The sequence below is a fragment of the Nerophis lumbriciformis genome, linkage group LG11, assembly GCF_033978685.3.
Source record: "Nerophis lumbriciformis linkage group LG11, RoL_Nlum_v2.1, whole genome shotgun sequence".
Classification (NCBI taxonomy): Eukaryota; Metazoa; Chordata; class Actinopteri; order Syngnathiformes; family Syngnathidae; genus Nerophis; species Nerophis lumbriciformis.
The window spans coordinates 10,542,719-10,552,835 of NC_084558.2; the positions used below are offsets into that span (position 1 = coordinate 10,542,719).

Genomic DNA, 10,117 nt, shown 5'->3' on the forward strand with positions numbered 1-10,117 from the left:
AATTCCTCAATCTGATTGACAAACACTTTCCCAAAGACAACACTCTAAGAAAAGTATTCAACAAGAACAACATTAAATTGAGCTACAGCTGTATGAACAATACAAACAATACAATACAAACAATACAAATCATCTCAAACCACAACAAAACAATTGCAAATGAGCCGTCGGCCCCCGGACAGAGCGACTCCAAAACCAACAAAGGTTGCAACTGTCGAAAGAAACCTGATTGCCCTCTCAACGGGGGGTGCTTACAAACATCAGTTGTCTACCAATCCAAGGTAACACGCAAGGACATTAACACATCCGACACATATGTAGGATTAACTGAAGGAGAGTTCAAAACCAGATGGAACAATCACAAGGCTTCTTTCAGGAACCAAAACCTGCGGAATACCACAGAACTCAGCAAACACATTTGGGACCTCAAAGACAATAATGTTGAATATTCAATAACATGGCAAATTCTTGCATCCAGCACACCTTACAATAGTGGTAATAAAAGATGCAACCTATGCTTGAAAGAAAAACTGTTTATTATTTACCGTCCAGACCTGTCATCCCTCAACAAGCGCAGCGAAATTGTAACAGCATGCCGCCACAGACGGAAACACCTCCTAGGTAACACATGAGCCAATCACCACGCCCCTACACCAGCCTGTACCCACCCACTCTGTGCCCTATATAATCCATGGTATGTGAATGCTCCCATTAAAATCTCCTGATGATTGAGGGAACCCCCCTCATGAAACAGGCCTGTAGAGATGAAATAGTCTTGTGATTTTTTTCCCACACATACATATATTGCGCTCTACTACGGTATCGAGCACTATTTTTTGGATAACCTTATTAAGACATATATATATATATATATATATATATATATATATATTTTAACAATCCATTTTTGATTTATTTTATTCGATTAAGAATCGCTACAAATAAGAATCGCGTTTCATTCAAAAATTAAAACATTTGACACCTCTACTTTGTACTTTTCATATAGAAACAATTAAAACAGAAGATTGGGCATTTGTCCGCCTTTGCCTTACAAGCAGCAGCCAGCAAAACATTTTGGTTGCATTTGGTGGAGAAGCCAGCTATTTACGCAACTGTGTGTGCTTTCACAGTACACAGTATCATTCAATCATATATTTAAACACGGGGTGTGACGCATGAGATATTGGTCAAATTTCTATCAACACAACAGGGCAGTGATAAACATTACATTCTGGTCCCCACATTTCAAACAGGAGGCCCCTATGTTAAGGCTCTGATTTCCGACTTATCAGTGTTGTTTATAGGGGGAAAAGGAGGGAAAAGGCCAGCTTTTACGGGCAGTATGAAAGGAGGCTACAGTTCAACCCAGTTAAGGTATCCAATAAGGTACTAAACTGTGGTGAGTAGTGATGATACTACGGTATGAACGGATAATGACACGGCTCTTCTCATTGGTCTGTCGTTGTCATCAAAAGTCTGTCTCAAAGTGCTCTGTCTCTAATAGGAGTCCCCCCCCCCAACGTCCCAGCATCACAAAGTACCCAGATCAGCGGTGAAGAATCCCCCCTCCTTCTTTTTTCTCCTTCTTAGTCTGTGGGCTCTCCAGCAGACCGCGGCCACCAGCAGCATCAAAACGCCGGCACATAGCAACGCCACCGACACCACTTTGGTCTGGAGAAGAGTGTTAAAGGTGAACGTCACCCCCGTGCCTGCCATCCCGATGACCAGCGAGATGACCCCGAAAGGGAACACACAGCGGTACCAGGACTTCTCCGTGCCGCCTGTAGCCTGGGCTAGCCGCTCCAGAGTGTGGAGAGACTCGGGTGGTTTGACCTGGTCCCTTTCCTCGGAGTCATTTAAACCCTGGTTCTCAGAGTCCTGGGGTAAGCTGTTGGCTCCACCGCTCCCGCAGTCCAAGTCTGGGTGAAGGACCGAGGCAGGGGGCTGACGGCCGGAGGAGCAGCCCATCGCCGAGCCAGCGTCCTCGGGTAAGAATACGGAGAAGGGTGCCGGATTGGATCCCGTCGGCGCGTGGCTGTGGTCGATTGCTGCTGGAGCTGGGGACACCAAACAAGCTCCTTCCACTGCTGTCCGTGTCACTCTTGTTATTGTTGTTGTCCTCAATACTTGTCAGCATGTGGCTGCGATGGAAAATATATGGAGAGGGGGGATGAAGATAACGACAGAAACACAAACACAAGACTAAAACCATTTCTCTGATATTTTCACATAACATAGAACTCAAGCTTGAGAGAAAGTACAAGCAAGCGACGTAGCTGTGTTATCTCTGACCACACACACACACACACACACACACACACACACACACACACACACACACACACACACACACACACACACACACACACACACACACACACACACACACATTCAAGCTGCAAAAAGAATCCACTCACCTTATTTCGTCACTGCTGTCCATCAATGGGGGATGTCTTCATTGCAGCCTCACTGTATGAACAGCAGCGGCTTGCGTATGTGCATGCGTTCTAATGCCATTGTCCGGGGTATATAATCACAGACGAAAGGGGGAGGGGGGGCTTCTGGGAACGAAGAGGTATTTTGCAGCAATCCAATTGGCTGACTAAAGAAGAGCGTTCTCAAGGAGGAGGGGTTAGGATGACGTTCACTGCCGAGTGCTCTCATTCAGCCGTGATGCATTATTCACCATGGATATGAGTGTGAGTACCTTGTAAAAGTGTATAGTGCTCACAGTCTGATGGATCAACAACAGAAATAAAACAATACATGTTCCTATAAGGACGTTGATGTCTGTGCATCATTACATTTAAGTAATAAATTGCCCTTTGACTAAATGAAGCAGAACTTGCCATTAGCATTGAGTTGCGGTCACAAATCTTATTTTTACAGTTGATTTAAGTGCTACTAAATGCTGATTTTTTTTACTCCACATGCATAAACTACTCATATTCAGAATCAGAATCAGATTATTATTATTTATTTTTTTTCCAGAATCAGGATCATTGCAAACTATTATTGGATATCGAAGGGTTTTTGTATGGCAACACTGCTATGAAATGTTATTTAAATATATTTAAATACATTCAAAATGAATGATAAATGAAATTGTATGATTTCTTAACAAATTAATAATATGTAGTAATAATAATAGTGGCTTTTCTAAACACACAAAGCGCTTCGCAGAGAAGTGGGAACCCATCATTCATTCACACCTGGTGGTGGTAAGCTACTTTCGTAGCCACAGCTGCCCTGGGGTAGACTGACGGAAGCGTGGCTGCCAATTTGCGCCTACGGCCCCTCTGACCACCACCTATCATTCATCATTCATTCACCGGTGTGAGCGGCACCGGGGGCAAGGGTGATGTGTCCTGCCCAAGGACACAACGGCAGCGATTTTGGATGATAAGAGGCGGGGAGCGAACCTGCAACCCTCAGGTTTCTGGCACGGTTGCTCTACCCACTACGCCATGCCGCCCCATACATTTTATCAATAATTATTTTTAATACATTTAATCTCATTCATATATACTGTATTTCAGGAATTTATTTTTAACACGGAAGAAACAAAAACATTCATAATATTTTCATGTGTGTTAGTATCGGATATATACCCCAGCAGGCACAAGACATTGATACAACGTTGATTATACATACATGTCCTTTAAAACAGACTTTGAAACAACGTTGAAAAATAGTTGTATTTGTACATTGAGACAACGTTGATGCACAACGTTGGATCCATGTTATTGGTTGGGAAATTACCAAATTTCACAGGTCAAATCAACCTGCCATTGACTACCGTATTTTCCGCACTATAAGGCGCACCTAAAAACCACACATTTTCTCAAAAGCTGACAGTGCGCCTTATAACCCGGTGCGCTTTATATATGGATTAATATTAAGATTCATTTTCATAAAGTTTCGGTCTCGCAACTACGGTAAACAGCCGCCATCTTTTTTCCCCGTAGAAGAGGAAGTGCTTCTTCTTCTACGCAAGCAACCGCCAAGGTAAGCACCCGCCCCCATAGAACAGGAAGCGCTTCTTCTTCTACTGTAAGCAACCACCCGCCCGCGTAGAAGAAGAAGAAGCGCGCGGATATCACGTTTCATTTCCTTTGTGTGTTTACATCTGTAAAGACCACAAAATGGCTCCTACTAAGCGACAGGGATCCGGTTCATGAAAAGACGCAATCTCTCCATCCGCACACGGATTACTATTTCACAGCAACTGCCTAAAGACTTTCAAGAAAAGCTGGCTACTTTCCGTGCATATTGTAAAAACAAGATAGCTGAAAAAAAGATCCGGCCAGAGAACATTATCAACATGGACGAGGTTCCACTGACTTTTGATATTCCTGTGAACCGCACTGTGGATACAACGGGAGCACGTACGGTGAATATTCGCACCACAGGGAATGAGAAGTCATCCTTCACTGTGGTTCTAGCTTGCCATGCTAATGGCCAGAAACTTCCACCCATGGTGATATTCAAAAGGAAGACCTTGCCAAAAGAGACCTTTCCAGCCGGCATCATCATAAAAGCTAACTCGAAGGGATGGATGAAGAAAAGATGAGCGAGTGGTTAAGGTAAGTTTACGCGAAGAGGCCGGGTGGCTTTTTTCACGCAGCTCCGTCCATGTTGATATACGACTCCGTGCGCGCCCACATCACGCTGGTTTTTAATATATTATTAAAGTTTGACTGACCTATCTGACTGTTTTTTTGACATTCCTTTAGCGCAGTTAGATGCGGCTTATAGGTGGACAAAGTTTTGAAATATGCCGTTCATTGAAGGCGCGGCTTATAACCCAGGGCGCCTTATGGTGCGGAAAATACGGTAAATGTGGTCAAAAAATATGTTGTTTAAACTTTGTATTTGTGTTGTAAAATATTGGTTTGGAAATGACCAAAATTCAATGGTCAAATCAATGTCAGAACCCAACATTGATTAAAAGTCGTCAAAAAACATGTTGTTTCAACATTATGTTTGAGTTGCTCAACGTCAGGACCTAATTCAACAAGGTCTCAACGTTGTTTTATTGTCTTGTGCCTGCTGGGATGGCATCTCTTCAAAATGACTGCAACCCTTAAATTCCAGCAACCATATTACAATATATCTTCTCAAGGGACAATCCTATAGAAATACAATGTTAGTGTAGCTAGAATACAGCTTGCATAGCAGTATACATTTACTAGCCGCTAAAATGACTCATCAACGCAACCGTTATCTAGATAGCTGGCAATACAAGTGTCAGTCAAGTCAAGCGATGTAACGGTATCATAGTCTAGGACTGCATGAGTGCTGCCAGAACTGGGGAGCTGTGGTCTATCTTTGACAAAGAAATTTCAACATGTACCGAGTATTCTGAAGATGAGCATAGACCTTATGGCAGTTTTTTCAACATGAAGCCTAAACACAACTTGAAAGAGTGTCTTGCTGAAGAAACTAAAGGTGACGGATGTCTCCAGACCTGAGAAGATACAGAACATGGTAAAAAATGGAGGGGTGTACTTAATTTTGTGAAATACTTTACAATGCATGGTCAGGAGTACGATAACTTCTTAGATCATAGTTTCTATAATACAGAAGTGTCCAAACTTTTCTCTCTAAGGGCCGCATTATAGGGCAATTTTGGTATTTTATTTTGTAAAAAAAAAAAATGCCAAAAACAGACAAATCTAGAGACAAACATTTGTGTCATCTTTGTGTCTTTTGTGACAAAGCGAGCTATTAGTAGTATTTCTCTCCGTCGAGGACGTGGAAGATATCTATCTGTTTGGAACTGTGATGACAGCGCTTCTGTTACGGTAGAGCGGGGGAAGAAGACGGCACAGAGGCAAGGACGTCGTTTAGCTCTATTTTATTAGCTCAAAGGAATGAGGCGTGTAACTACTCCAAAAAATGTGTATGGTTTGACTGTGTGAAGTGATTATCTGAGGAGGGTTACCAGGAGTGTTGAACGAGGTGCGGAAGTCCAGGGAGGGCAAGGCAAGCTTGGAGGTCCAGGGACAGGCAGGAGGTCAGGGGCAGGAGCGAGGTGTCAAAGTCTGTGTCCAGGCGGGAGGTCGAGATCCAGGAAGGCAGCCAGGGAACCAGAGGGAATACGCGGAGACGAGACACACAGCTCGTAACCAGGGAACGGAGGAATGCTGTGTACAGAACAGGTAGCAACGTTCTGGCCTGGAACACAGGTTTGCGCTGGCTTAAGACGTTCAGCGTCTCATCATCGTCAGGTGTGCCGATTGCTGATTGATTGCAGCTGCCGGCTGCAGCAGGAGATGAGCATAATAAGGTGCACTGAGGAATGCGCATGCGCCGTGACAGCTTCTGCTGATTGGACTGCTCATTGCTTTGGTGTAACGACACACTCGGAAGACGATGGCAGCCGTTCAAGGAGCCCAAAGACTGCCCGTCGCAATGGACGGTATGGGTAGAGCCGTGGGCACACCGATTGTGGCGATCAAATGCAAACTGGATAACATCACGTAGGGGCTATCTGGAATGCAAAGATTAACTTGAGAGCCAGAATGGACGAGGATGAAACAAACCACTGTAACAGATGTGATCGTCTACAAAACATAAATCCTTAACTACAATTCTTCTCCCTCTGCAAATGGCCTTGGAAGACTGCGTCGTACAAACCCCAGCGAGAACATCACAGTGATAGCCGGTCTGAAATCCCTCCCTCTTCTTCAACAACATCTGGGGAGTTTAACTTTTTCTGCCGTGCCTGCAGAGCGACTCCAGGCCTACAGACATAACACACACATATATACACACATACGTCTTTGCCACCGCTTAAACCTTTGAGGTGCTAAGGTGGATGGAGCAGCGGCAGAAGGGCTGCAGCTTCCACACTGGATGTGTCCCCCCCGTTGCAAGTCTCATGGTTTCTGTGTCGTAACGTGTATATGTGCTTATCGAGGCTATCAATTTTCTTTCCTTTTCCCCACCTTTGACGGGTCCTCGGCATAGTGGCGACCCATCAGCGTTCCTGTTCTGTCCAGCCTGTACAATGTATGTCCGATCTTGAGCGGGTCTGTGCTGGAATTGCAATTCCGTTGTACCTTTTAAGCGCAATGACAATAAAGTGCTATCCTATCCTATTTAGTATCACAACTTCTGCTTTTTTGTCATTCCACTACATTTTTTTGCTCTTTTTTCTTACAAACACCGTTTCCATTTGAGTTGAGGAATTGTGTTAGATGTAAATATAAATGGAATACAATGATTTGCAAATCCTTTTCAACCCGTATTCAATTGAATGCACTACAAAGACAAGATATTTGATGTTCAAACTCATAAACTTTATTTTTTTTTTTGCAAATAATAATTAACTTAGAATTTCATGGCTGCAACACGTTCCAAAGTAGTTGGGAAAGGGCATGTTCACCACTGTGTTACATGGCCTTTCCTTTTAACAACACTCAGTAAACGTTTGGGAACTGAGGAGACACATTTTTAAGCTTCTCAGGTGGAATTATTTCCCATTCTTGCTTGATGTACAGCTTAAGTTGTTCAACAGTCCGGGGATCTCTGTTGTGGTATTTTAGGCTTCATAATGCGCCACACATTTTCAATGGGAGACAGGTCTGGACTACAGGCAGGCCAGTCTAGTACCCGCACTCTTTTACTATGAAGCAACGTTGATTTAACACGTGGCTTGGCATTGTCTTGCTGAAATAAGCAGGGGCGTCCATGGTAACGTTGCTTGGATGGCAACGTATGTTGCTCCAAAACCTGTATGTACCTTTCAGCATTAATGGTGCCTTCACAGATGTATAAGTTACCCATGTCTTGGGCACTAATACACCCCCATATCATCACAGATGCTGTCTTTTCAACTTTGCGCCTATAACAATTCGAATGGTTCATTTCCTCGTCCACAGTTTCCAAATACAATTTGAAATGTGGACTCGTCAGACCACAGAACACTTTTCCACTTTGTATCAGTCCATCTTAGATGAGCTCAGGCCCAGGAAAGCCGACAGCGTTTCTGGGTGTTGTTGATAAACGGTTTTCGCCTTGCATAGGAGAGTTTTAACTTGCACTTACAGATGTAGCGACCAACTGTAGTTACTGACAGTGGGTTTCTGAAGTGTTCCTGAGCCCATGTGGTGATATCCTTTACACACTGATGTCGCTTGTTGATGCAGTACAGCCTGAGGGATCAGGGTCACAGGCTTAGCTGCTTGCGTGCAGTGATTTCTCCAGATTCTCTGAACCGTTTGATGATATTACGGACCGTAGATGGTGAAATCCCTAAATTCCTTGCAATAGCTGGTTGAGAAAGGTTTTTCTTAAACTGTTCAACAATTTACTCACGCATTTGTTGACAAAGTGGTGACCCTCGCCCCATCCTTGTTTGTGAATGACTGAGCATTTCATGGAATCTACTTTTATACCCAATCATGGCACCCACCTGTTCCCAATTTGCCTGCTCACCTGTGGGATGTTCCAAATAAGTGTTTGATGAGCATTCCTCAACTTTATCAGTATTTATTGCCACCTTTCCCAACTTCTTTGTCACGTGTTGCTGGCATCAAATTCTAAAGTTAATGATTATTTGCAAAAAAAAAAAAAGTTTATCAGTTTGAACATCAAATATGTTGTCTTGTGTCAGGCTTGGACGAAAGAAGGGACTCAGATGCAGAGATGTGATTCCAAATAAAGCTTTTATTTTGAAAAACCCTTTAAGCCTCCAGAGCCGAGTAAATTCAAATACTATGAAATTACAAAAATAGCTATCGACAAAATGTTCCAAAAGGGAAAAACCGAAAATCACTCCAAAAGGAGGAAATACAAAAATAAGGACAATTATAATTAGCACCGTATCTGTTATCAAAAAACTTTAACAAAAAACGCTCCAACAGGAGGAAGAAAATAAAGACTATAAATCTTACTACTCTAATAAATGTAAACAAAAAATCACTCAAAAACTTTGAGGAAAAATCTTTAGGGAAAAATGATAACTCACCACTGCGGTAGAAAAAGGTTGAATAACAAAAGTCGCTCTGAGGGAGGAGAAAAAGTTAATTCAAAATTACAGCGTGGGATATTTTGGAAGCAAGGACGTAGACGTGGGACGAGGCAAGGCATGGACATGAACATGGAACGCAAGACAGGCACGAAAGCTCGAGACAATCTGGCACAGAACAAGGGGAGGCATGAGCTTATAAAGAACATGAGGGTAATGGGAAACAGGTGGAAACAATCAAGAGTCAGGAATGACGTCAGACTGGTGACACAAGAGGAAGGACCCGTGATCTGAAACAAGAGGTGTTGCTTTTCAAAATAAAACATGTAAATCACAAGACAGAAAAAAACCAAGACAAGACTTCCCTCACCGGGGTGTGACATCTTGTAAGCATATTCAACTGAATATGGGTTGAAAATAATTTACAAATCATTGTATTCCGTTTATATTTACATCTAACACAATTTCCCAACTCATATGGAAACGGGGTTTGTACATTTGTACTTATTTTTGTTTGATTTATATTTATTGGATATGCTACGGGCCAACAAAACTCAAGCTGTGGGCCGCAAAAGGAACTTTGGACACCTCATGTGATTCTTTTTGTTTTCCTGCTTACATTGTTTTAACAGCCAATAAAAAGGTATGAAGTAAGACGTAACGCCAAATAAAAGCCTACATACAAAATGACATCACTCTCCCTCATTTGTCCCCCCCATCCTTCCATGCATCGCATGCGTCATCCACGGTCCCCTGCATGGCAGCGCGACCGACCACCATGTGTGATATTCCCTGCATATGTGTCCATGCTGTTCACGCCTCTCCCCTTGAGAGTGACAGTGAAGCACGTTAGCCAGCCATCAGACGCCCCCGCAGAGATAAAACCAAGTGGGTTTTCTTGAGTGTGGGTCTATATTTAACTCGTCTCCAAGCACTAAAAAATATCTGGTGCCCAGGTTAAGATTCCTCTGCTTGTTCTGCTGTTTATTGAAGGACAGATGTTTTGCACAGTTGTAGGTAAACCGTTTTACTCCAGTCCTGAAGGTGACAGTAATGCACATTATAAAGTGCTTACTGACTAAATAAAATGTCAAAGGGCCAATACTCATGTTTGAGCTAAAAAACAAAACAAAAAAATAG

The 10,117-nt window shown here is 43.0% G+C and overlaps 1 protein-coding gene across 1 annotated transcript; it reads right to left on the bottom strand.

Moving 5' to 3' along the window:
• Positions 1-906: 906 nt before the first annotated feature.
• Positions 907-2,512, bottom strand: LOC133610100 (transmembrane protein 100-like). The gene is made up of 2 exons (XM_061966169.1): positions 2,418-2,512; positions 907-2,141 (listed from the first exon to the last, which is right to left on the bottom strand). Exon 2 carries the CDS (start codon positions 1,966-1,968, stop codon positions 1,531-1,533), a length of 438 nt encoding a protein of 145 aa, XP_061822153.1. The 5' UTR covers positions 1,969-2,141; positions 2,418-2,512; the 3' UTR covers positions 907-1,530.
• Between the last annotated feature and the right edge of the window lie 7,605 nt (positions 2,513-10,117).

Excerpts from the sequence above, each read along its gene's own strand:
- LOC133610100 (XM_061966169.1), bottom strand. The coding sequence starts at position 1,968 with ATGGGCTGCTCCTCCGGCCGTCAGCCCCCTGCCTCGGTCCTTCACCCA.